At 43.5% G+C, this 27,041-nt stretch overlaps 2 protein-coding genes across 3 annotated transcripts; one reads left to right on the forward strand and one right to left on the reverse strand.

Annotated features, from left to right (window-relative positions):
* Window positions 1-6,591: 6,591 nt before the first annotated feature.
* Window positions 6,592-26,999, reverse strand: SHISAL2A (shisa like 2A). Of its 2 annotated transcripts, XM_045857910.1 has the most exons (6): window positions 26,537-26,926; window positions 18,974-19,113; window positions 15,546-15,569; window positions 10,759-10,793; window positions 10,595-10,650; window positions 6,731-6,860 (listed from the first exon to the last, which is right to left on the reverse strand). In XM_045857910.1, exons 1-6 carry the CDS (start codon window positions 26,716-26,718, stop codon window positions 6,854-6,856), a joined length of 444 nt encoding a protein of 147 aa, XP_045713866.1. In that variant the 5' UTR covers window positions 26,719-26,926; the 3' UTR covers window positions 6,731-6,853. The 2 variants fall into 2 exon arrangements, with proteins under 2 accessions (XP_045713857.1, XP_045713866.1); XM_045857901.1 differs by lacking the exons at window positions 10,595-10,650; window positions 10,759-10,793; window positions 15,546-15,569 and adding an exon at window positions 26,946-26,999 and having other exon boundaries at window positions 6,592-6,860; window positions 26,537-26,803.
* TCEAL7 (transcription elongation factor A like 7) lies at window positions 12,415-13,649 on the forward strand. Its single transcript, XM_045856416.1, is given in 4 exon segments — window positions 12,415-12,462; window positions 13,217-13,340; window positions 13,343-13,380; window positions 13,383-13,649. Coding segments are annotated over 4 exon segments (477 nt in total).
* Window positions 27,000-27,041: the final 42 nt, after the last annotated feature.

Below are 27,041 nucleotides of genomic sequence, written 5' to 3' on the forward strand. Positions count from 1 at the left end.
CCCACACAAATATTCCTAAGGTATGAAGTGAAGTCAAGAAGGGAAGAGAGCAGATCTGGGGTGGCAAACAGAAGATGTTCAGCATAAAAAGCCAGTTTCTCTCCCCTAGGGGAGGAACTCTCAGACAAATGGAGAAGGCAGGTACATTCACAGTTGTAACAATAGCTATCAGTGCTCTATTGCTGTGTAACAAATTTCTCCAAAACACATGGTTTAGAATAGTAACTATGGATTTGCTCATGAGTCTATAAATTGGCACTTCAGGCTGGGCATAGCTGGTAGTTCTTCTGTTGATCTCACCAGGGGTCACTCAAAAGTTACAGTCATCTGGTGGCTCACCCAGGAACTGGTTGGTCTAGAGGGCCCCAGTGGAGGGATCCTGTGTGTTCTGCTTGGTCTCATCTTCCAGCTGGCCAGGCCAGGCTTCCTTACATTGTGACGCCACATTCCGAGAAACTGAGATAGGAAGCTGCAAGGTCTTTTAAGGCCTAGACTCAAAGGTAGCACAATGTCACTTCTGCTATTTGTCACAGCAAGTCACAAAGTCAGCATGGAAACAAAAGATAGGAAAATACATTCCACTGCTTGACAAAAGTGGGGGCCATGTTACACTGCACTAAGGCACTGCCATGTGTGAGATTAGTATAGACTATCTTAGTGGTAAGCCATCTTTCAGCTGGTGAATAAAAAAAGTATTTCCCACACTGTTGTAATTGTCTATTTAATCTATCAGTCTTCCCCCAATAGCCTGAGAGTTCTCCAAGGGCAGGATTTATGAATGATTCATTTGTTTGTTCCTATAGCTCAGGGCAAGGCCTGGAATGCAAAAGATATTAAGTGTATGTTTGTTGAATGACTATAGCTGGGAGTGGTGCTATTGATTGTCTACTTGTCCAAAGCCCTTGGAGCTACAAATAGAACTCTCTTTAAATGTAAACTTGAAATGATAAAACACTTCCTTTACCTCACTGAAACCCTTCAAATATTGCCACGGTCCATTGAGGTCAAATTCAACCCCCCACTTCCTCCACAAAGGTTTCTAGATTATTTCTTTTCTCCTGTTTTAGAATTTCTGGAATCTAATGGCCTTTGCCTAACTTCTTTTTTTTAATATATTTTATTGATTATGCTATTACAGTTGTCCCATTTCCCCCTTTTCTCCCCTCCACCCTGTACTCCCTCTCCCACCTACATTCCCCCCTCTTTAGTTCATGTCCATGTGTCATACTTATGAGTTCTTTCGCTTCTACCTTTCCCATACTATTCTTGCCCTCCCCCTATCTATTTTCAACCTAACATTCTATGCTACTTATTCTCTATACCTTTTCCTCCTCTCTCCTCCTCCCACCCCCCTGTTGCTAACCCTCCATGTGACCTCCATTTCTGTGGTTCTGTTCCTGTTCTAATTGTTTACTTAGTTTCTTTTGGTTTTGCTTTAGGTGTGGTTGTTAATAATTGTGAGTTTGCTGTCCTTTTACTATACATGTTTTTTCTTTATCTTCTTTTCTTAGATAACTCCCTTTAGCATTTCATAAAATAAGGGCTTGGTGATGATGAACTCCTTTAACTTGACCTTATCTGAGAAGCACTTTATCTGCCTTTCCATTCTAAATGAGAGCTTTGCTGGATAGAGCAATCTGGGATGTAGGTCCTTGTCTTTCATGACTTGGAATATTTCTTTCCAGCCCCTTCTTACCTGTAAGGTCTCTTTGGAGAAATCAGCTGACAGTCTGATGGGAACTCCTTTGTAGGTGACTGTCCCCTTATCTCTTGCTGCTTCTAGGATTCTCTCCTTCGTTTTTACCTTGGCTAATGTAATTATGATGTCCCTTGGTGTGTTTCTTCTTGGGTCCAACCTCTTTGGGGCTCTCTGAGCTTCTTGGATTTCTTGGAAGACTATTTCCTTTGCCAGAATGGGGAAGTTCTCCTTTATTATTTGTTCAAATACATACTCAATGTGTTGCTTTTCCCCTCCCCCTTCTGGTAACCCTATAATTTGGATGTTGGAACATTTAAAGATGTCCTGGATGCTCTTAAGCTTCTCCTCGTTTTTTTTTTTTTTGAATTCTTATTTCATCATGCTTTCCTGTTTGGTTGATTCTATCTTCCTTCTGGTCCACTGTATTGTTTTGAGACCCAGTTTCCTTCCCTTCACTGTTGGCTCTCCTCCGTGTATCTTCCTGCATCTCTTTTATGGTAACCTGCACCTTTTCATCTAATTTGCGCCCCAAATCAACCAGTTCCATGAGCTTTCTGATCACCAGTGTTTTGAACTGTGCATCTGATAGATTGGTTATTTCTTAGTCGCTCAAAAAGATGAGTACTAGGGGACTGATCTGTTCTGTTGGAAACATGTCTCTCCCTGTCTCTCCTTTTTTTTTCTTTTTTTTTTTTCCTGGTCTGGTCGCTCTTGTTACGGTGAGGGGCGGAGCCTTAGGTGTTCACCAGGGCTGGGCACCCCAGTTGCTAGATTGTGATGTTCTATGTGGGGGCGGGGGGGTGGGAACAATGGTGGTAGTTCCGTTCTCCTGGGATCTCAGTCCCTTCTCTGGGATCCTGGGCTGCGAGCTCTGCCCTGGTCCACAATCGCCGCCTCACTGGGTCCGCCAGCCGCAGCTTGCATACTCAGGGTCCACCGCTGCGTTCTTGCCCCCGGATGGCTTTCGTGCTGATTTCGCGCCAAGTTTTCCCCGACCTCTGTGCACCGCCGACCCGCGCCTGCCCGGCTCGTCCTCTCCTACCAGTCTGGATGTACGGGTCTACTTCAACTTCTTGGCTGTCCGACTTCCATTCAGATAAATCCTCTATCAGTTCTGGGTGTTATTCTATCTGTAAATTATTGTTGTTCTAATCTTGGTTGTGCGAGGAGGTACGGTGCGTCCACCTATTCCTCCATCTTGCCGGAAGTCCCCCAGGAGTGCATCTTCTATCCTGGAGTTCTGGTCACAGTGTGGGGCCCACAGTATGTTCTCAGTCAAAACTTCCTGAATGGACAACTCACTCTGGGTGGCCTTGATCCTGTGAGGGATAGCAGACGAGCCATTCACACCCTTTTCACACAAGAGAGCCCCAGGTCTGTGGGACAGAGCAAGGCACATCACTCTCCTGGGCTCTGGCCTATGGCCTAGGCCTCGGCTGCCCCATGCTCTGGCCCCTGAGCAAACTGGACATAGGCCAGGAAGAACAATGTCACGAATGGCAATGGAGAGCCACCTCCTCCTCATAAGAGGAGACATGTCCTGGGCTTGAGCTATTTCTTGTGGGCACACAAGCCATCTCTGTCTTTCAGGTTTTTGAGATTTTGGGAAAGAAAGGGGCAGGTGTTCGATAGACCCCAAAAACAGAGCTCCTAGGTGGCAAATTTCACTTCAGTGTCATGAGAGCATGAAAGCAAGCTATCAGATGAGAGTGCTGAGTTCCTTTCTATGCTTAAAAACCCCTGCAGGTTAAAGCCTAAGCCCCTTAATGTGGCAAAGGGTTCAGGACTTGATTCCTATTCCCTACTTTGGTTATAGTATCCACCAAACTGAACCAGTTATTATGCTGTTCCCTGTGTCTTGAATGCTATTCCCTATCTGGTACCACAACCCCCCTTTCACCTCTCTGTGGGTATTTCAAGACTTAATTCAGGCACCACTTACTCGAAGAAGCCTTTCCTGAAGCCCCTGGCTGGGTTAGGGATCCCCTGCAGACACCATGGGCATGAGCTCCTTGAGGACAGGGACTGGGACTTCATTTAGCTCAGATCCTGGCAGAGCATTATTGTCAGGAGTGCTAACACAGCAAATGGAAAGTTCTAATATTTCCAAGTTTTAATAGTCAACAGTTCCCCAATTCTTGGTGAAGACTGAGACTTGGGCTCCCTCCATCTGGGGCCCACTCCCGAGCTCTCTGCCTCCACCCCATCCCCTCTGAGTGTTCGTTCTCAGGCAGGCACACACACATGTTCTGAACATAACCGGGAAAGCAATTTACAAGAAATAATTGCCGGTCGATGTGTGCTTGGGAGCAGCAGTGAGCTCAGACTATTTCTGTCTGTGCGTCAGCCCACCCAGCTTCCTTCCTCCCGGGCTGCCCTGGGAGTGGGGGTGGGGCCAGGGGCGGGGAGGGGGTTCCTGCTGCACAGGGTGGACAATTTGTTTCCAAACCAAGACTCAGACGAGCCAACCCCAGAGAGAGCCAGCTCTGAGGGTTGACTGAATTCCAGCGAGAGAAGCTGAATCTGGGGATGGATGTGGGGGGAGCTCTATGGGCCAGGGATGAGTAGGTCGGCAAAGACAGCATGCACAATCTATTTTCCACCTATCCTCACCCCATCCTTCTGCTGGGGAAATTCTACCATATCTTCTGGGCCCTGCTCAGTGTGAGGTCTCCTCCTAACCCCCAGCTCTGAGTCCCCTTTGTTCTTTCTGGCTGGTCTGACTCTAAGGGTGGTTGCAGAGCAGCAGCAGCAGCAGCAGCAGCATCACCTGGAACTACTTAGAAATGCAAATTCTGGGGACTTACTCCAGACCTACTGAATCAGACACTCTGAGAGGGAAAGGAGTGGGTCCAGCTCTCCCAGTTTTAACAAGCCCTCCAGCGGATTCTGATGCAGGCTCAAGTCTGGGAACCATTGCCTCAGGCCACCGACAACCACTAGAGTTTTTAGAATTTACCTTCCCCCATCAGACCTAAAGGCAAGGGCAGCATTGAATCCTTCCTTGTAACCTCTCACAAGGCCCAACACAGAAATTGCTCAGAGAAAAATTGGATTTTCCTGACGGGGATGCTGAGGAGAGAGACAGGATCTGGTCTGTCCTGTGAAAGGTCACACAGAAGAGCAGAGACTAAATTTCCAGGCAACATGCTGTTCCTGGGCTGTGCTGGGCTCTCTCGCCGTTTCTGAACAGGTTGTACTCTGCCCATGTCTTCTGACCTTGTCTCATGTGGAACCTTTGACTCATTTGATGATTCAGCTCAAATATCCCTTAGTGCTTCCTCAAGCTGCTCAAAGGGCTGCCATTGGGCCAACTGGCCGTGGTGTGCCTACCTTGCCCTCCATGAGCACCCCGGAGGCCGGCAGCTGTGGCTGATTGCCTACTGTCTTTGGTAACCTGCACAGGTCCTGGCACAGAGGATGCCACCGGACATACAAGAAGTAGACCAAGGTGCTGGTGTAGAGTGCCGAAAATAAGACATGCACACACACTCACAGGCCCACAGACAACAAATAAAGCAAGACCAGAACCAAGGGCTCTTGGCTTTCAGCCTAGGGCACTTCTGTGTGTGACTCACCCCGTCATGTGCCCTTGCCTGGCTCAGTTCCCATGAAATATCTAAGAGTGACCAGTTCAGTGTTGTCAAATCTGGCAGCAGGTTATGTCACTGTCAGAAATGTGAAGAGCTGCTTTCAGAGGCTACTGAGTCTCCCCGATCCTTGCCTTGCACTCCTAAGGCAAAGCCTAGAGCCACTGCCAAAGATGATAACAGCGGGGGGGCGCGTAGGAAGGGGGTGGGGTTGCGGAGAGGGAGCTCCTTTGTACTTGCTACATGGAATGCTGCTCTTTTTATGAATCACTTAATAAAGCCAGTTAGATTTTCAAAATAAAATTAAATGGGAACAGCTGGGAGAGGGGTGGCAGTCAGCATCATGCTCTAAGATTTCTTTGCTATCAGTTTAATTTAAAAAAGAAAAGCCAACACATAAAGCTTTCCATTTGCCAACTCTGTTCTGAGCACTTTGCATGGACTAAGTAACTTCATCCTCCAAAACCCTTTAAGGTAGGAACAAACTATTACACTCACTTACGTGGATGAGAGAACCAAGGCACAGATGTTACCTAGCAAGTAAGGGCAAGGACAAGATTTGAACCAATCATTTGGCTCCAGAGTACCTGCTCTTACTGCTATATTGAAAAACACCCATTTGTAATTTTTAAGTATTTGTAGTACTTTTATGTTTATGAAGGGGGTTCACATCCATCATCTTTGAACACTCACCATAACCCAGCAAAGGAACTGAGGCTCAGGGAGACTAAGGACTTTATCAAGGCTACAGCAGGGTCAGGAAGTGGCTGCGTCCGGTCTGCGTGCTGTGGAGCCTGTGTTTGACCTGCTAACCATTCATTTCTTCACTCGTTGATTAACTCTTTCATTCACCTAAGGAACTGAATGATATTAAATGTGGTTGCGCTGTGTACTCTACATCCCCTCTCATTCTGTTCCCTGGCAGGTAGCTCATCCTAGGAGTGCAGCAGAGATGCATCTGCCTCTTCTGTGGTGTCCTAAGTACACCTGCTCTGTATCAGGAAGAACAAGTCAGGGTTCCCTGACTCTCCAGGTTAGGTTAGTGGCTCCTCAGAGCCTCCACTAACCCTGGGCTTCTCCTTGATTTCATGGAGTTATTACTCATCATTTTACTTGGGATCCATGTCTGAACTCCCTTTGGCTCACGGTGGGCTAGGCAGAGCAGAATAGCTGGGTCCACAGCAGGCTCTGGGTGGATTTGCTGGGAAAAGCCCTCATTTACCCCACTAGGCACTAAAGTACCTTTGATCATCCTCACCCCCACATTTCCACTGAATAGAGACTCCGGAAGAGGATGGTGTAGAGACATTTATTGTATGTCTATGGGGCTGGTCCATGTGAGATTAGACTGGGGACAGGGGCCTCCTCAGGGATGCCTGGAATGTCACTGGTGGTCACTGTGGCCATGAAGCAGTGCTGGAGAAGGTGTCTGGGGTCCACAGCCTGCTCCTCCTTCCAGTCCAGCTGTGGTTTTGGGAAGGGGTAACTTTGCCGTAGACGGTTCACTCCTGGCACCTCCACCGACTTGCCTGAATTCCCGTCTTGGTGGTCAGGGGGCACCTCCTCAGGATCTGGAAAACAGCAAGCTGAGGGCATGGGGTCTCCTCCTGCATCCCATTCCTCCCACTGGGAGGAATTCCTTCACACATCCTAGCTGACTCCTCTGAGTGCTTACCTTGGGTGGGCAGGACTGTGCTCAGAGTCTTAAATGCATCATTCATTTAACAAATATTCATTAGTGATATAACACACCAAGCACTAGGAGCTGTCAATGTTTCTAATAAACTTAAGTTTAATGGGGGAGACTGACAATAACAATTGTTAAGAGATATGAAGGCCCTGGCTGGTGTAGATCAGTGGATAGAGTGCAGGCTATGAATGAAAGGGTTGCTGGTTCGATTCCCAGTCAGGGCACATGCTTAGGTTGCAGGCCAGGTCCCCAGTGGGGGCCACATGAGAGGCAACCACACACTGATGTTTCTTTCTCCCTCCTTCTCCTCTCTCTAAAAATAAATAAATAAAATCTTTAAAGAAAGAGATATGAAGACGACCTTCACCATAAATCCATGAGGTAGGAACTATTAAAAAACAAATTTTATAGATGGTACAGGCTACTACACAACCAGTATACAGAGAAGTGCTGGAAATTTTAAAAACATATATTATTTTAAGAATAGATTTCATGACTTTCTCCACTGCTTTATCCTCTCCTCTTATATCTGAATTTCAAAGGAGGCTCATTTGGCTTTATTATTTATTCTCCACTTCCCATTCCTGACTTACTCTGATGCAATTTTCTTGGTTTCTGCTCCCACCATAGTTTAAAATATTTTGTCACTAAATCCCACGGTCACTTATAAATCCTTATCTCCTTGACTCATCAGCACTTGACACTTGACACAATTAGGCATTCCTGCCTAAAAAAACATATCAAGTGTCCAAGCCGGAAATGTGAGTCATCTCTCATCATCCTTCACACTCTTCTCTAACTCCTTCACAAAGTCAAGCAGTTTACCAGGTCCTGCTGATTCTGCCAAATCACTATCTGTTATGTTCATCTGTTTCTCTCCATCCTCAAGGCCACCACCCTTGGTAAGGCTTTCATCTTCTTCTGCCCTGAGTACTGGAACAGCCTCCAGTCTACCCTCCAGGCCGTAGCCAGAGAGATCTGTCTAAGGTCAAGTGAGTCCATGTACTATTCTTTCCCAAAAGCCTTTGATGTCTTCCCATTGCCTGGGACACTTGAGATGGCATTCAAGGCCTTTTGCTCCTGGTGCCATCAGCTTCATTACTCAGCTTCATTACTAACCACTCTTCCCTCATGAACTCTATACTTTGCCACACCAAAATTTTCATTGTTCTCTAAATAGGTCCATCCCTTCACATCTCTGGGCCTTGGCTTGTGCTGTTTCTTCTAGAATGACACTTTATACTTTCTGTGTCTAGAATACTCATGCTTTAAGACCCATTGATGGATGATATCTAGGAAAAATGGTGCCCCTGAAACCAAGGGAAGAGTAAATTTCAAGAAAGAAGTTTTACTGGATATTGGAGTTGCTTACCCAACATCCATTCTTCCCCCTTCTCCACCTAGTAATAGTAATTATATTTGGGTAGGATTGCCCCACCCCATCTACAGGAGTGGGTCCTGATTGATCTGAGCCAACCAAGTGATCCCATTCCTTTGCCATATGGATGGGCAATCAGTGCATAACATTTCCCTGGGTACAGTGATTAGTTTAGGGGTGAGCATGTGACCTAAGGTGGTCAAATCAGAGTACAGCAGGCCTTTATTATTTTCCCTCTAGTTGAAGGAAGAGATAGCTCCCTTTCTCCTCCTGGCATGCAGAAGGGAACAAAAAGCATAAAGTCCCAGGGACTGCTGGTAGCCTACTTTGTTCAGTGAGCAAAGTCAGTCTGAGAAGAAAGCCAACACAGAGAGAGGGCAGAGTTGAGAGACTCCCAGAGGATGTGGTCATAAGCCTGAGGATACTTGAACTTCTATTCAAACTGTGCCTGAAGCCCACCCCTACTTTTGGACTTCTCACCTATAGAGTCCATGATTTCCTTTTTTGTTTGTTTTGTTTTTAACTTTTTATTTTTAAACAATTTAAGACTCACCAGAAGTTATAAAAATAATACAGAGTTCCAGTATATCCTTCACCTAGCTTTCCCCATTGATAACATATTATATAACCATAAAACAATTTCAAAACCAGGAGACTGACATTGATACTAAGCTACTATTGAGCCTATGCAATTTTCACCAGTTTTTATATGTACTTTTTTGGTGTTTAGGAAATTAATAAATATAGTAAGTGTGTGTTTAACTTTATGAAAACACCAAACTATCTTCCAAAGTGGCTCTACCATTTTACAGTCCCACCAGCAATACAGGGTAGGGCAAAAGTAGGTTTACAGTTATTCATATGGAAAATAATATAATAATTAATAAATAATAATACAAGAATAAACTCCATTTCATGTACTCACAACTGTAAACCTACTTTTGTTGCACCTTGTGTGTAAGAAATCCAGTTGCTCCGTTCCTCATTTGGTATTGTCAGTGTTTTTACTTCAGTATTCTGATGGGCGTGAAGTGGTATCTCACTGTAGCTTTGATATTCATTTTTTTTAATGTTTAATGAAGCCGAAACATTTTTTCATGTGCTTACTTGTTATCTGTGAAGTATCTGTTTAAGTCTTTTACTCATTTCCTAATGGGATTGTTTTTTTGTTAATGTTAAGTTTTGAGAATTCTTTATATATTCTGGGTAACAATACGGTGTCAGAATATTATTCCCCAGTAAGGGCACTGTCTTTTCATTATCTTAATTAATATCTTAATTACCTTAATTTTTGTCTTTTCACAAACATTTTGGATTTTAATTAAGACCAATGACCAATTTTTTAAAAAGTGAGTTGTCTTTCATTGCCTGGCTTATTTCACCTAGCATAATAGTCCCCAGTTCCATCCATGCTGTTGCAAAAGAATTCATTCTTTTTTACCGCCACATAGTATTCCACTGTGTAAATGTACCACAGCTTTTGTATCCATTCCTCTACTGATGGGCATTTAGACTCTTTCCAAATCTTGGCTATTGTAAGTAATGCTGCAATGAACATAGGGGTGCATATATTCTTTCGAATTGGTGTTTTGGGATTCTTTGTATATAGTCCCAGCAGTGGAATCACGGGATTAAAAGGCAGTTCCATTTTTAATTTTGTGAGGAAACTCCACACTGTTTCCCACATTGGCTGCACCAGTCTGCATTCCCACCAACAATAAACTAGGGTTCCCTTTCTTATCCTCAATAGTACTTGTTTGTTGATTTATTCATGATAGCCATTTTGGCAGGTGTGAGGTACTATCTCATTGCGGTTTTAATTTGCATTTCTCTGATAGCCAGTAATGCTGAGCATTGTTTGGTATGTCTATGTGCCATCTGTATATCCTCCTTGGAGAACTGTCTACTCAGGTCCTTTGCTCATTTTTTAACTGGATTGTTTGTCTTCCTGGTGTTGAATGATATGAGTTTTTAATGTATTTTGGAGATTAAACCCTTGTCCAATGTATCATTGGCAAATATGTTCTCCCATACAGTGGGTTCTCTTTTCATTTTGCAATGAAAGACACATACTATATGATCTCACTTATAACTGCAATCTAAGCAACAAAATAAACTAATGGGCAAAATAGAATCGGAGGCACAGATACAAAGAACAGACTGACAGAGAGCTGTACGGGGAGAGTGGAGGGTGGGACTGCTTGAAGGAAGGTGAAGGGTTTAGACAAAGAACATACCTGCATCCCCCATGGATATGAACATCGGCGTGGGGATTGACTGTGGGAAAGGGAGTCTGGGGGTTAAGAGAAAAAGGGAGAAAAATTGGGACAACTGTAATAGCATGAACAGTAAATAAATACAAAAATAAAAAATAAACAAAAACAAGAAAAATGAGTTGTACCTTTTGTGCCTTGTATAAGAAGTCTTTGCCGGGGGCTGGATTGGGAGTAAAAGGGAGAAAACTGTATTTGAACAATGATTAAAATAAAATTAAAAAAAAAAGATGGGGGGAGAAGTCTGCCAAACCCCAGGTAGTGAATATTTTCTCCTGTTTTCTTTTAAAAGTTTCATAGTAAAAGTTTAATAGATTATATGATTATATATAGATCTATGATTTATTTTGAGTTAATTTTTATATAAGGTGTGAGGTTTAGGTAAAGATTTTGTTTTTGTTTTTTTTTACCTATGGAAGTCTAGTTCTTCCAACATCATTTATTGAAAAAACTATTCTTCCTCCATTGAACTGCTTTTGTATCTTTGTCAAAAACCTTTTTGACATACTTATCATGTGGGGTCCATTTCTGGACTCTGTCTTGAACTATGTGCCTTGTCCTTCCTCTAATACCACACTGTCCTAATTACTGTCGATTATTGCTGCTAAATAGTAAGTCTTAAAATCTTACTAAGTAGTGTGATTTCCTCCAACTTTATTATTCTTTTTCAATGTTATTTTAGCTATTCTAGTTCCTTTGTCTTTCCATGTAAATCTTAGGGTCAATTTGTCTATGTATACAAATAAACTGCTGCAATATTTATCTTTACTATGTTGAGTCTTCCAATTCATGAACATGGTATATCTCTCCATTTATTTGTCTCTTTGATTTCCTTCATCAGCATTTTGTGATATTTGTTATACAGATCCTGTTTTATTAGTTTTACACCTAAGCATTTTGGGGGAGTGACTATAAATGGTATTATTGTATTTTTAATTATGGTCCCTAATTGTTTGTTGTTAATTCATCTTGTATAATTATACAAGATATTTATAATTATACAGTTATAAATATAATTGATGTTTGGTTCTCACCTTACATACAATGATCTTGCTAAATGCACTTATTAGTTCTAGGACGTTGTTTCGTGTGTGTGTGTTTTGTAGATTCCTTAGGATCCTTTGTCATTTAAGCTTGCATTCTAAGGTATTCCATTTGTTATAGGGGTTTAGCAAGTTTCTATTCAATGCAAGAATCCCTTTAACTATTAATAAATACCCATTATTAATTATTAACTATTATTCTCTATTACTAAATTACTAGTTAATAAATCAGGGCAAGGCTAAATGTTATTAATTATTAGGACAACTATAATTAATGTTATTAATTAACATTTAGCTTTGCTCTGATTACTTTCCAGTTTGGGGGGTGCTTTTTTTTTTCTCTAAAACTAAGAGTTACAAATTGATGAACCAAATAGCCCAAAATAGTGAGGGTGTTCTTTACAAGAGTATTTCAGGTCTCTTAGAAAGGTCTGTCTTTACTGAATCAGCATCTGCTTCCCTATGGCTCCCTACACTGATCCCAGTTCCGTTCTCTGGCTTCTCACCAAATGTCTCCTCCTTGTGCCCAGGGACAGCCTTGCAGAGATTTGAGGTCCTAGACTGTGAGCCCCGAGCCTTCTTTGTTCAAGGCCCAAAGTCCCCAGCTCCTCAGCTGTTACTGACAGGACTTGGCTCCTAGACTGAGCTGCCTCTGATCACCTTTTGATTGCTCAAAGTCCCTCTTAAATTGGGGGGCTCTGAGCAGCACAGCAGTTACAATAGGATTCATGTTTGGCTGAAATGCACTGGTACAACAATCTTTTTGATTCTCCTAACACTCTGAGATGGGTATTATCACTCCATGTTATAGAAAAATAAATGAGGCCCAGGTAGAGAAGGTCAATTATGAAACAACCATTAAGTAGTGGATCCAGGATTCACTTCCCATTCTGCTTGATTCCAAAGCCTGGATCCTTACCACAGAGCAAACATACCCTTAGTATAGATTAGGAACTAGGCTAGGTTCTGGGGATACAAAGGCATTTAAAATATAGTTCGTATCTCTGAGATCAGCAGACTCTTTGAGGAGACTAATGTAAAATCTAAGTACCTAATAATAATAAAAAAATGAGAGCTGCTTATTGTTAAAAGCCTACCATGTGTCTGAGATCAATTTAGCTCCTGTGTAAGCATCACCTTTAGTATTCATAACTTTCTTAGTGGGTATTACTGTATACATTTTACAGAGTAAACTGAAGCCAAGAGAGAAGTGACTTGCCTAAGGCCACACAATGAGAACCACAAAGCCAGGACTAGAGTCAGGCTCTCTGATGTCCCAGACCAGGGTGGTGCCTTCCCACCATTCTCCAAGGACCTCTGTGGCCAGTCCTTACATGGCCTGGGGCCCTCAACCTTGTACTTGGGACTATCCTATGATGACCAGCTAAGAGAGGAGTTCTTAGATTCTCTCCCTCCTTGCAGATGAGTTAAGACTGACTGCCCTGCAAGTGATTGTGACTGTGGCCAAGAGAAGGAGAACTTAAATTCCTTAAATCCCAGCAGAGAACGGTTCCTTCCCCTCCCCCCTCGGTTCTGTCCACAGGTGCTCCAAGGGTCTAGGTTCACAGACATCTCAAGGCATAAAAAAGAGAAGGAAACTATCCCGAACTGTCACAGGAAACAATTACATCATGCAAAAAAACTCTGCAAAGAAAATGAAGGGAAGCCAAGTGCAGCGTGCCAAAGAGAGAGGAAGAACCCCCCAAGATGGAAAATTTGAATGGCAGCAAACCGAAGGGAATTTTAGGCAAAGGCTGCTTAAGTCCCTTGAGGAATTTAAAGAGGACATAGATTACATGCCTTTTAATAATGAAGAAATGACAAGAGAGGGAGATGAGATGGAACAGTCTTTGGAAGAGATAAGGGGTCTGAGAAAGAAGTTTAGGGCTCCGCATTTTAACAATAGGCATTCCAGGGACTGTCCTTATCCCGTTCAATGCCTTTCTCCCCCGAATTTAATTGTTTTCTGCTATTAATATCACCACCACTAGGTTTTTTGTCTGCATTTTCTTGCTAAATATTTGCTACTACACTGAATCCTTCATAGTTCCTTTGATTTACAGATTACTCTTGCTACCCACATCTCATCTTTTGACCCAATCTCATTCATTTAATAGGATGTTTCATTCATTTGCATGAGAAGATGCTCATTGTATATTGTAAAGTGAAAACAACACATTGAAAAACATTATATATAATGTACATTTACATGTGTTATAATACAAAAAGAGAATTATTATGCACCAAAAGGTTAATAGTGATTCTCTGTGATCTGTACTTTTTCATTTTTTGCCTATCTTCATCTTCTCATTTTCCAAAAATGAACATATATGTGTGTATAACTTGTGCCTCAAAAAAAAAACCCAACCCACCCAAACCCCTAAAATAGATACTATAAAAGAACATGTCAATAAAAAAAAAAGACTGACTCATCACTGAGGTTTGTTTGGGTCAGAGGTACCAAATGCGGTTAATTAAAAGGCAGTGGGCTCTGGTGCAAATGAACCCTCACTGGAAGGTGAGATGGGCTGCTGCGGGGACATATCCTTGGACTACAAGGCAAAGGCTTCGGCAATTGGCTGGGTGACCTTGGGCATGTGACTGTCTCTTTCAGGGCCTCAGCTCCTCATCTATGCAGTGAAAGCATCAGACTTGGTTTCTAGAAGCCTTTGAGTCAGTGGAAATGACTGACTAATAAGCTCCTCACCAACACCTTTAAGACAAAGATGAGAACTGTGAAGTCTTGTCTTCCATTTTTATCCCTGTTGTTTTCTTGGTCTTTTATCAAATGCACCAAGGCCGGAACATAAACTCCATACTTTCCTCAATCACCCCATCTGCAAAATAGGATTGATTATAACCATTTGGCAGAGTAGTTAGGCAGGTAAGTGGGATAATATGTTTGAAGTCCTTAGCATAGCATCTAGCACAGCGGTAGGACCTCAGTGACTCTTCTGGTCAAGCTAGTTACAAAGTACCAGAGTAAGAAAGTTCTGGCTTTTTTGCATCCCACGTTTGGAGGATGGTGTGGAGGTGGGGGAGATGGGCCAGTACAAAATACCGGAGTAGCAGTTGAAGCCTGTTTTCAGAAACTCTATTCCACTCCCACTCTGCTCTTGCCAAGGCACTCCCCATACCGTCCTTGTCCTCACACTCAGAGACCAGGCCCCTGAGGTACGGTGCAGTGATCATAGAGGCTGGGAGATCAGGACTGACATCCCAGCAGCACATGCTCACTACTGTGTAGACTCAGCCAATTCATTTCCCTTGGTGTCCTCTGATGTAAAATAGGGCTAATGGTCTCTCTACATGTCCTGCTGGAGAGGGAGACAGCAGACAAATGGAAGTCTGTGGAAAGGGTAAAGCTCTGATGAATGTAAGATAGTGAGCTTAAACTGTCTTAAATGCAGAAAGAGGGACAAGAGCCTCCTGGGAAGGAGGGGACAGCACTTAATGAAGAAGAAAGAGAGGAACTAAGGGCTGAGACTGTGCAAAAGACAGAGCTAAAAGCTATCATTTAGTAAAAGGTCAGTTAATACATTTTCTATCTTAAAAATGAGAAGCAAAAAGCAAGAACATAGGCTATCTCAGACACTGGCAATTGAATCATCCAGCTGGTGGCTAAGCAGTAAAAAGGAGAGTGGTTTTCAAATGGGCCAAGGGATGAACTATATTCCCTTTGACAGGCAGGCTCAGGGTGAGGGAGGAAAAAGCGTGGGGAGAGATGAGAGGACCAGGACACAAGCAGGGGCACCCCATGGACCTGGCCTGGTGAGATAGAAAGAGTAGGACTTGGAAGGCAGGAAAGCACATGTATTTGAATTCCAGATCCACGATTTACAAACTCTGACCCTTTGGGTAAGTCAACTCACCTCTCTGAGACCTGGTTTTCACATCTGTAAAATGAATGATAATAATACGTATCTCACTCAGATAGTTAGGAAAATTAGATGAGATAATGCATGTACAGTTTATGAGTGTCTGCAATATAGTTGGGACTTCTGTTTCACAGAAATAAGGAGAACAAGGAGAGTGGAGGTAGAGTTGGCTCTGTCACTCACTCACTAGGTAACCTGGGCTTCAATTTCTTCATCTGTAAAATGGAGAGTAATAAGATCTATACTCTGCCCAGTTACTGTGAAGAACAAATAAGATGATCTATTTAGAGCTAGTTCAGTCCTTCTAACTGTGGTATCATATCTCATTATTCCTCAACTGGTAGATAGACACTTTCTTTGTTTCCAATATGACAAAATATCATGTTATCTATCTTTATAAATCCTCTTCTAGTGAAACTATTTCTTCTAAGATAATTAGAAGTGGAATTACTGAATTATAGGGTATATTCACTTTTTAAAAGATTTTATTTATTTTTAGACAGAGGGGAATGGAGAAAAAAAGAGAAGGAGAGAAACATCAATGTGTGGTTGCTTCTCAAGTGCCCCCTACTGGGGACCTGTCCCATAACCCAGGCATGTGCCCTGACTGGGAATTGAACCAGCGACCCCCTGGTTCACAGGCCAGTGCTCAATCCACTGAGCCATATCAGCCAGGGCTATATTCATTTTAACATAAATAGATACTGACAACTTACTCTACCAAGTGGTGGTACCATTTTATACTCCTATTAGCCATATATGACAGTATCCATTCCCCCTACCCAAACTTCTCAATATTAACATGATCCATTCTTTTACTTTGGCCAATGTAGTTAATAAAAGTTAGGTTCCTGTGAGCCCCTGGTCAAAACTTTTTGTCAACCAATCAATACATATCTTTGTTTTGGGTATTTCTGTTTAAAGACACCTTACTCAATACATACTGTTAATTGATTAACATTTAACCGATGGCCAAGAGCACTATAACTCCTGCCTGAACAAAGTTTACCCAATACATGGATTTTCTCCACAAAGCACATGACAGTCTTATCCGTGCTTAGGAACATGAGACAGCACTTCAGCACTACATTTGGGGGGCGTTTTCAACAGTGAAACAACCATCAAAAGTCATAAAAATGCAAAAACACAGCACTCAATATACCATGAAAAGGACACTTGTTTACAGTGTGAGACCTGGAACAAGAAGGCAGAACACGGCCTTGTTCAACCTCAGCTAGGAAAGTGTGTGATGGTGCAACTCAATTTTTTTGCTGCTCTGCGCATGTCCGCTTTCACAAATGACCTTGAAAACACTGCAAGTATTGATTTTGAGGTTACAAATAAGTTTTAGCAAATAGGAAAATTCACAAATATTGATTCTGCAAATAATGATTGCCTGTATGTGTGTAGTTCCATTTATAATATCTTTGTAGTCTATCACGTGTTTCTTATCTTTATGTATAATGTCCTTTGTATTATTTGTATCTGATGTCTGTTTGCATTTTATGCAGGCAGTTTTGTCAATTTTTCTGTATTTTAATTAGTCTGTTTCTGGACTTTCTATTCTAGGGTTTCTCAACATCAGCACTATTGACATTTTGGGTTGGATAATTCTTTTTCGTGGAGCCCTGTCCTGTGTTGTAAGCTGTTCAATGGCATTTCTGGCCTCTACTCAAAGACACCAGTAATACCCCTCACCCAATTGTGACAACCAAAAATGTTTCCACACATTGCCAAAAGACCTTGAGGAGCAAATTTGCAACGAGTTGAGGATATTGCATTGCCCAATTCTGTCTGTCAGTTTCTGTGCCAATATCAAATTGACAAATTTTTATCTTTAAAAAATGTCTTATTATCTGATAGGGCAAGTCCCTTCTTTCTCTTCCAAAATTGTTTTGTTCACTCTTACACCTTTATTCTTCTAGATTAATTTTAGAATTTTGATAAATTCCATGAAACCTTTTGTTGGGATTTTAAATTATAGACTAACTTGGAAAGAACTAAGTTGCCTATGACAATGAGCTTTCCCATATCTCACCGGATAGTCAGGTTCTTCTACACCTTTAATTAACTTTTATGCTTTTTCTATACAAGTTGAAGCCTGGGCTACCTCTGGTCTCCCAAAGGCTGGGTCTATGCTCCAGATTTCTTTCTATTCTGCCATTGCCTCCCAGGTCTTCCCGACTCCAAGGGAAGCTGGCCAAACCGTCCCATCCTCAAAGGCCATCCCTCCTGCTTTTCCCAGTGGGATTATTCATAATCATCAGGATCTGAGAAGGGTTCATGTGCTGTTGTTTGTTGCACAAATTTGTTGTTAAATTGGAAAAATAATCTTGTACGAAGGAAAAGCTCTCTCTGTCTTTCTCTGAAACTTAGCTTTTATACACCCTGTCCCTTGTCCCTCCCTGATGTTTGCCATTCTTACTTCTGAGATTAAATTTCTCCCCTATCCAGCCTGGCCTCACTCCTTATGGTGCTTCAGAGTGAATGACCCTGTCACTGCACAGGTCTCCCTCAGTACTGCCCACACACCTTTACCTATTATTTATCCTCTTCTAGAATGCCCTTTCCCCTCTCTTGCCTAAGCAACTCTTTCACTACTCAACACTAATTCAAGTCTCCTTTCCTTTTTGAAACCCTCTTTAACATTTGGTATCAAACAATTTTGTGCTTAATTATATGCTGCACAGACCCAGTGTGGTGGGCTGAAGAAAGAACATGACTCAGGCAGGAAGGCATGGGCTAGATTTCAGCCTCACCACTTGCTAGCTGTGATACTTTGAGTAAGTCACCTAATCTCTCTTGGCCTCGGTTTTCTCACTTGTAAAATGGAGATAATAACAACCATTTTAAGCATTGTCTACCAAACTATACTGAAAGATCTTTTGCCAACAGCTACTGGTCCCTTTCACAGTACCTTGCAGAGGTGGTAAAAACATGTGATAGAAAGACTTGTGAAAAAGCAACACTCTCCTGGGGGGCCCTGCAGGGAAGCTCTAGGTAGCTTGTGCTAATAAAGAAGTGGGTAGACCAGCACATCAGATTGTCAAAAAGTACCTGTATTTAGTTTCTGAGGAAATTGAGTTTGGGGAACAGTGAATTTTTCTTATTGTCTTTTGTTTGGGGTAGTATTCAAATCAGTTTGTATTTTGTAAGTCTAGAATTAAACCATTGTTTCAGAAGATCCACAAGATGAATTCATATTTGCATAACCAATAGAATGCTGACTATATCAAATTATTTTGATAAACACAGAGCACATGGAAAGTTTAGATGGGCAATGTTCACATCATAAGCTGCTGCTTCTGAATATTCTAGGAACACTCATGAGGCAAATGTTCCAAACATCATTTCTAAATGTGTCCCCTTTGTAAAACTGCTTGCCTGCTGAATATAAGGAAATCATGTGGCCTCTTTCTTACCTGTAGTCTGTAAGCCTAAACCTAGGTCCAACTTTGAGTGAGGCTTTGAGCTGAAGAACAGGTAACAAAGCACACAGGCAGTGACAATGAAGGCCAGGAGGACCGCCGCTGCTATGGACAGGCCCACAAGAGCACCAACACTGGGGAGAGAAGACCATAGAGGAACTGAGAGTCAGGATGGGGCTTGGGAGGTAGCATGTTATAGGAGAAGTGTCCCACCTCCTAGTGTGTGTTCCCTTTCTTCTCCTCTCCTTCCCTTCCAACTTTCTTTAACCTACTCCCAGGCCAGGGAGCTGGGGATGACCTTAAAGAGATGTCCCCACACTGCTGTTTCCTAAAAAAAATCAAGACACATGGTAGGCCTTAGTTAAAAACCAGTTGTCCTTCCAGCCTCAAGGAAATTTCTGACCCACCCTCCAGTAGGTCACATGAGTGGCCACATCTAAAACCCTCCCCACACTGATCCCTCACTCACTGTGTCTGCCCTGAGTCAGGCCTTAGTCACTTAGTCTTTAGACCACTACCTCCTAGTTCATTTGGGGACCACTGTCTTTCCTTTTTCACATGATCCCTCCCCATTATCTCCCTATGTTGGAATTTATCCCTCCCTATGTCTTCCATGGCCCGTCTCAAATGTCTCCTCAATAATGCTTTCCTTGGTGATCTTTCTCTCTCTTACCCCCATTCCCTGCATGCCAGGTTAATCTACCTAGGACACTTTACTGAGGACCTTTAGCACTTCCCACTGGGTCAGAAAGCCCAATGTGGTAGGAAAAGAGCAAAGAGCTTTAGAACCAGACCTACCTGGGTTACACCCAGCTCTATAACTAACTATGAAGTCCTTATGAAGTTATTTAACTTTTTGAGCCTAAATTTCTTTGTCTGAAAAGTTAGAATAATGAAAACACAACATCCCATGGGTGGTTGTGAGGATGAATGATATATGGCATATTCTCGGCACATAGTAATTGTTCTACATATTTCTCACGTGTTCCTTGAAGATAGACTTAGACCATATTTAGTCAGCTTTGTCCTCTCCTTGTACAAGCCCTGACACACAGTAAGCAGTTAGTAAACATCATTGAATACCTACTATGTGTCAGGTGCTGTGAGATACTCTTCTAATGCTAGGACATCGGTAGGCACCAGGCTTTGTTTTTGTGCCCTTCTTGCCTACAACTCTGAAAAGGGTTGCCAGACCCAACATTAACAATGTGTTTGGAGACTTCTCCACACCCACAAGTGTTTCTCTGACCCTGGCAGTGTATCTGAGAATTCAACTCAATTCTGATATGATCTACCCAAGATAGAATCAGATTCTACAGGTTAAGGGTTCAGCTGTACAAGACTGCCCCCTCCCCAGCACGTACACACACTTCAGACACCAGCTGCAAGTCCAGGCTCTTACCTGTGCTGCTGAACAACCAGCTATAGATTGGAGATCCCATTAACGCCCTCCTTGGGTTCCATTATGTTGCTAGCATGGCTCACACAACTCAAGAAAAATTGTTCACTCACTAGATTACTGATTTATTATAAAGGATATCGGACTTCTGGCCAAGGTGGAGGTGGAGGTAGATATACTTTGCCTCCTTGCACAACCAAAAGAAGGACAATAACAAATCTAAGAACAAAAAATAGCTAGAACTGCCAGAAAATCTAACTGTATGGGAGTCTGACAACCAAGGAGTAAAGAAGAAATATTCATCCAGACCAGAAGGAAGGATGGAGACCAGCAGGAAGGGTGGAGACCAGCATTTGGGGCAGAGAGAACACGTGACAAGGCAGCAGCTGGCACACTGAGTGTTTCCACATTTGCCTGCAGATAAACCAAGAGGAACAACTGGGGAGTCAGACAGTCTGCACAACCCAGGGTTCCAGCACTTGGAAATAAAGCCTCGAACCCTCTGACTGAAAAAACCTGTGGGGGTTGTGGCAGCAGGAGAAACTCCTAGCCTCACAGGAGAGTTCATTGGAGAGACCCACAGGGTCCTAGAACATACACAAACCCACCTATGTGGGAATCAGTACCAGACGGCCCAATTTGCTTGTGGGTAGTGGGGGAAGTGACTGAAAACTGGCAGAGACTCAAGCAAGCAGCATTGTTCCCTCTCTGACCCCTCCCCTACTTAGAGCGTCACAACACAGTGCCATGGGTTGCCCCACCATGGCGAATACCTAAGGCTTGACCCCTTACAACATAACAGCTGTGTTCAGACAAAAACATATGGCCCTAATAAAAGAACAAATCAAAGTTCCAAAAATAGAACTAAGTGATGAAAATATAGCTAAACTATCATATGTAGAGTTCAAAACACTGGTTAATCAGGATGCTCACAGAAATGGTTGAGTATGGTTACAAAATAGAGGAAAAAGTAAAGGCTATGCAAAGTGAAATAAAGAAAAATATATAGGGAACCTACAGCGAAGGGAAGGAAACTGGGACTCAAATAAATGATTTGGAGCAGAAGGAAGAAATAAACATTCAACCAGAACACAATGAAGAAACAAGAATTCATAAAAATGAGGAGAGGCTTAGGAACCTCTGGAACAACTTTAAACATTCTAACATCCGAATCATAGGGGTGACAGAAGGAGAAGAGGAAGAACAAGAAAACTTACTTGAAAAAATAATGAAGGAGAACTTCCCCAATCTGGTAAAAGAAATAGACATGCAAGTCCAGGAAGCTCAGAGAGTCCCAAACAAGTTGGACCCAAGGAAGCACACACTAAAGCACATCATAATTACATTACCCAAGATTTAAGATAAGGATAGAATCTTAAAAACAGCAAGAGAAAAGAAGACAGTTACCTACAAAGGAGTTCCCATAAGACTATTAGCTGATTTCTCAAAAGAAACCTTGCAGGCAAGAAGGGGCTGGAAAGAAGTATTCAAAGTCATGAAAGGCAAGGACCTATATCCAAGATTACTCTATCCAGCAAAGCTATCATTTAGAATGGAAGGGCAGATAAAGTGCTTCCCAGATAAGGTCAAGTTAAAGGAGTTCATCATCACCCAGCTCTTATTACATGAAATGTTAAAGGGACTTATCTAAGAAAAAGAAGATCAAAACTATGAGCAGTAAAATGACAACAAACTCACAGCTATTAACAACCCAACCTAAAACAACAACAACAACAACTAGAACAGGAAGAGAATCACAGAAATGGAGATCACACGGAGGGTTATCAGTGGGGGAGTGGGAGGAGGAGATGGTGGAGGGGGAGGGGTACAGAGAATAAATAGCATAAATGGTAGGTAGAAAATAGACAGGGGGAGGTTAAGAATAGTACGGGAAATGGAGAAGCCAAAGAACTTATATGTACAACCCATGGACATGAACTAAGCAGGGGGAATGCTGGTGGGAGGGGTGGTCCAGGACAGAGGGGATTAAAGGTGAGGAAAAAATGGGACAACAATAATAGCTTAATCTATAAAAAATATATTTTTAAAAAAGTAAAGGATACTAAAGGATTTGAATCAACAGCCAGATGCAGAGATACATAGGGCAAGGTCAAGAACAAAGGAGCAAAAGAGCTTCTGTGGAGCTTGGGGCCTGGTGGCACATGAAAGCATTCTGGTTCCCCAACATGGAAGCTCTCAAAAAAAAAAAAAGGACCAACTGCTATCCTTTTAGATTTTGGGAAGGCTTCATTATGTAGTCATGATTGAATAAGTCATTGGCCATTGACAAGTGAACTCAATATCCAGCCTCTCTCCCTGAGGTCAGGAAGGGATGGGGGACTGGAGGTTCCAAACCTCTAATCACATGGTTGGGTTTTCTGGCAACCACATCCCACCTTTGATGGGGGCCCAAAAGATACCTTTATTGTTCTCAACACTTAAGAAATTCCAAGGGTTTTGGGAGTTGTGAGCCAGGAACTGTGAATGAAGACCAAATATCTTATAAATCACTATATGGCATACTACTTCTTCAGTTTTTTTGCCCACCCCTCTCCCTGACCCCTGACCCAGACTCCTGCCCTTGCCATTTGTGCCACATTTCACACCCAGCTAGCTGATGGCTAATTACCACTGAACAGAAACACCTTAGAGTTTTGGAGAGTCTGTATTACCATGGCTAAATAAATTACTGGACAGTCCTGCAATGGATGCAATGGAATAGCATAGAGCCCTTAAAAACATTTTTTTCAAGTAATATTTAAGATCAAGGCTAAATTTAGATGAGAGAATGTTAAAGGAGCAGAACATACTACTAAATATATTGCATAATTGCAACTCAAATAAACACAAATAGGTGCATAATTCTGTAAGGTTTGAATGGAAATGCCCCCAAATGCTAACAGGCTGTTGCTGGGTATAGCCCAGGGTGTGGATGTCCTGTCCATGCCCCATTAGGATTATAATTGTAAAATATTCTGGCCAGAGTTTCAAATGCCAGCACTTGCATCTTTTTGCCTGAGGGCTTTCTCAGGCCCAGAACAGACACAAACTGCACAGTGAGCAGGTCAGAAGGGCAAGAAAATTAATGCCTGCCTTCTCACACCAGCACACAACCAATGACTAACAGAAATTGATATGTAAATACCCAGCTTCCTGGCCCTTAGTTGGAATGACTTTGAGGTGCAGGTTCTACACTGGCTGGCAGAGTTCAGCAAGTTTAAACTCTGGTGACCCTTGGTGGTGACTTGCTTGGTAACACCATTGTTAGTTCCTTCCCTTCTCCACCCTTAGTTCCCTACGCTCCACTAGATTCCTAGGATTGATTTCCATATAAACTATCTTTCTTCAGATCCTTGTCTCCAAGTTTTTGGGGGAATCCAAGCTCAGACACTGGGTCTCTCATGATTTCTTTCCTTTTTAATTTCTCCTGTCCTTTCTACATTTTCTGCATAAACCACATAGTACTTATTAGTTCTTGAAATGTTATTTCCTCTTTTGAGATACACTCACTGTTTGTAAGGCTCTTGGCTGGGAGACTTCTACTCAAGTTAGGACCCCACCCCTTACAAGGGACATCTATGGCCACCTGGATAGAAAGGACCCTCTAAAAGTAGGGTCCTTTGAAGAGTGGGTGAGAGAGCTGTGGGGATATATCTCAGATCAGTGGTTGGTAAGGAAGTGGGTGCTGTCTCAGATGATCTGTCTGGGGACAAAGGAACTAGCCTGTCCTTGGGGTAATAGGATGGGACAACACTGGCATGTGATGTGACCTCAGAGCTCACCCTATTGAATCACTACCTCACTGTCTAAGCCACTAAACTACTCCATGGCAGTACTGGAGGGACCACCGGGGTGTATAGGGAAGAGGGTGGTAGTAGAGGGTTGGGGTTCTGGCTGGGTGCTGAGGGGTTTACTCATTTCTATGTTTCCAAGGGCTAGAACAGTGTCCAGAAGACAAGATCATTAAGTTTTTTTGTTTTTGTTTTTGTTTTTTTCAAATGATCTGAATAGAGCAGGTTATAAGAGAGCCAGGCTTAGATTTAGACAGTTGTGCAGCAGGACAAGCCTGGGCTTGGGACACTCCCTGATAGCAACTTAATGGCTTTCAAGTTTCCTTATCTGTAAAATGAAGAGGAAATATGCCAGGGTTGCAAATGTATGAATGCATCTGGCCCTTGGGTGGCCCTGGATCTCAGTCTACTGCGACATTCCTAGAAGATCTTGGACAATTCCCTTTCACACTCCGAGCTGCACCTTCCCCACCTGTGAAGCAGGGGAGGGGAGCTCCCTTTCAGTGAACATCTGCAACATGTACCAGTCACTTTCACATGTGCACTTCACCAAATCCTGCAACAATTCCGTAAGACAGGTATTACTGTTGCCATTTTAACGATCAAAAGAGAGATTTGGACATAATTTGCTGAATTCACATAGCTACTAAGTGACAGAGGCAAGGTCTGGACGGGGCTCTAGTCATTCCCAAAGCTCCACGTTGTCTCTACACCTCAAAGCGAAGTAAGTGCCATCGTACATCAGCACCCATCCCAGTGCTCAGTACAGAGTGGGTCTTAAACAAAAGCTCCATTGTCGTACCGTAGGTGCATGGCATCTCTCTTTGAGTGCACTGTGAGCTCCTGAGGGGCCGGGAATAATTGATTCTGTGTCCCCAGTGTCTAGTATAGAACCTGGCACAAGGCCAAGGCAATATAATAAATGAATGAAAATATGGATGAACCGAAAATAAATTAATGTATTTCTCTGGGTTACAGATAGCAGCTGAATGTGCAGGCTCTGAAAACCTGGTCATCTAAAAGTCCTTTAGAATTATGGTTTGAGCTATTTAGAAAAAGAAATAATATCTATAATTGTCAGGGGCATACGCCAGACTGATTTCACCTCTTTATCTCATTTGGTCCTTGCCCTAGTTGGGAGTCAAGGCAATGACTTATCATCCTCCTCATTTGATAGATAAAAAGACAAAGGCTCAGAGAAGTTTTAGTGGCAAGCTGTCTTCTCCCATTCAGAGGGGATGCAGCCTCTGGAAAGTACCTCCAGGGACAGGAAAATTATTGTCTACTGAGATGGCCTGCTCCATTTTTGCTGATTCTCTTTTCTCAGAGTAGGTTCCAGGGTCAAGTGCTACTTTCTGGGTGAAGCCTTTGGAGATGGAGAGAGACTGCAGCCAATTGCCCTCTCATCCCTACACTGAGGTTCCAGGAATGTCAGCAATGGCCTAACCACCCCCTTCCCTGAACAAGTGAGGAAACTGAGGACTTGTGGGTAGATATTCACCCAAATCACTCGATTAATACAGCCTGAGCTGGCTTCTGCTGTGGCATTATGCCATAGTCTCATGATGAACTTGGAAGTAGCTCTGATCTCTTGGTCTTCTGTCTGAGCTCAGGAGTGTAGTACCTCCCCAGCACTCACCATAGGGCCTCGAAAAGCTTAAGTGCTCAGTAAGAGGCGACTGAATATCAGGGGGAAAGAGCTGAGGCTGGGCTGAGGATGGGGTTGAGGTGGAATGTAGTATTAGGTGAGAATTAAAGCTTGAAGCAGAGGTTTGCATGTAGGTCTATAGAATGTTTGCAGTCAGGGTGGGGAAGGAGAGCTGAGGTGGGACTGCAAGCATTACTGAGGGGGAGGTTGGGCTGGTGATAGAGTAAGGGCTGGGATCCTACTGGGGTAAGTCAGGAGTGAGGTTGATGTTGATATTAGGAAGGGGATCTTGGTGGGCACTTGGATGAGGGTGGAGTCTGGGTTTCCTGTGAACACTGGAACATGGGAGTTAGCTGTCAGGCAGAGTGTTGGTGTGTATTTGGGGGCTGGGTTGAGGGTGCTGGAAGATGAGGCTGGGAGTGGGGATGGAGTGAAGGTTTTTCAGGATGGAGTTGGGGTGGGAGGTTCAGGACTGCATCTGAACAGTAGTTGGCAGCAGGACCAGGGCGCGAGAGTGGAGCTGAGAAGGGCTTGCAGAGGGAGTTGGGTTGGTGATGGGGTGGGAGCAAATGTCAGTGTTGGGCCCCAGTGGTTAAAAAGTGGGTAGGGTGGGCACTTGGATGAGAACTGAGGGTTAAGCTCGCGGCCTGGCTGAGGTGGGGCAAGAGGGTTAAGACTGGACTGGGGTTCTAGGTGGGATAAGGGGCCAGGGCCGGTACCTGAGCCACCACATGTAGCTGTGCTCGTAGGGGAAGAAGCTGTGCGGGTCGTCGCAGCAGTACTTGTGGTCGCGGAAGCCGCAGCAGAAGACCTCGGCCGCCTCGCCCCCCGGGCGCGGGCAGCTGAAGCCACGCACCACCTCCTGCTCAGCGCTCACGTAGCTCGTGCAGGCGCCGCTCATTGTGCCTGGTGCGGGGGGCCCGCCGCCACCTCCGGCCACCGGCCGGCGGGAGGTAGGAGGACACGGGCGGAGACGGAACTGAGCTCTGGGAAGACAGAGACAGAGATAGGCAGAGATGAACAGAGAGACATATAGAGACGAGAGAGAGAGCGGGGGGGGGGGAGGGAGAGAGAGACACACACACACACACACACACACACACACACACACACGCAGCGGTTAGAAACCTAGAGTCCCCGAGGGCCAAGAGAGTTGAACAAGTACGCGGACCGGAGCAGACGAAGGAGGCGGAGGAGGGAGAGGAGAAGGAGGAGGATGGAGGA

This window comes from Phyllostomus hastatus, unplaced genomic scaffold, assembly GCF_019186645.2.
Source record: "Phyllostomus hastatus isolate PE091 unplaced genomic scaffold, TTU_PhHast_1.1 phas_contig_147, whole genome shotgun sequence".
NCBI classification, from domain to species: Eukaryota; Metazoa; Chordata; class Mammalia; order Chiroptera; family Phyllostomidae; genus Phyllostomus; species Phyllostomus hastatus.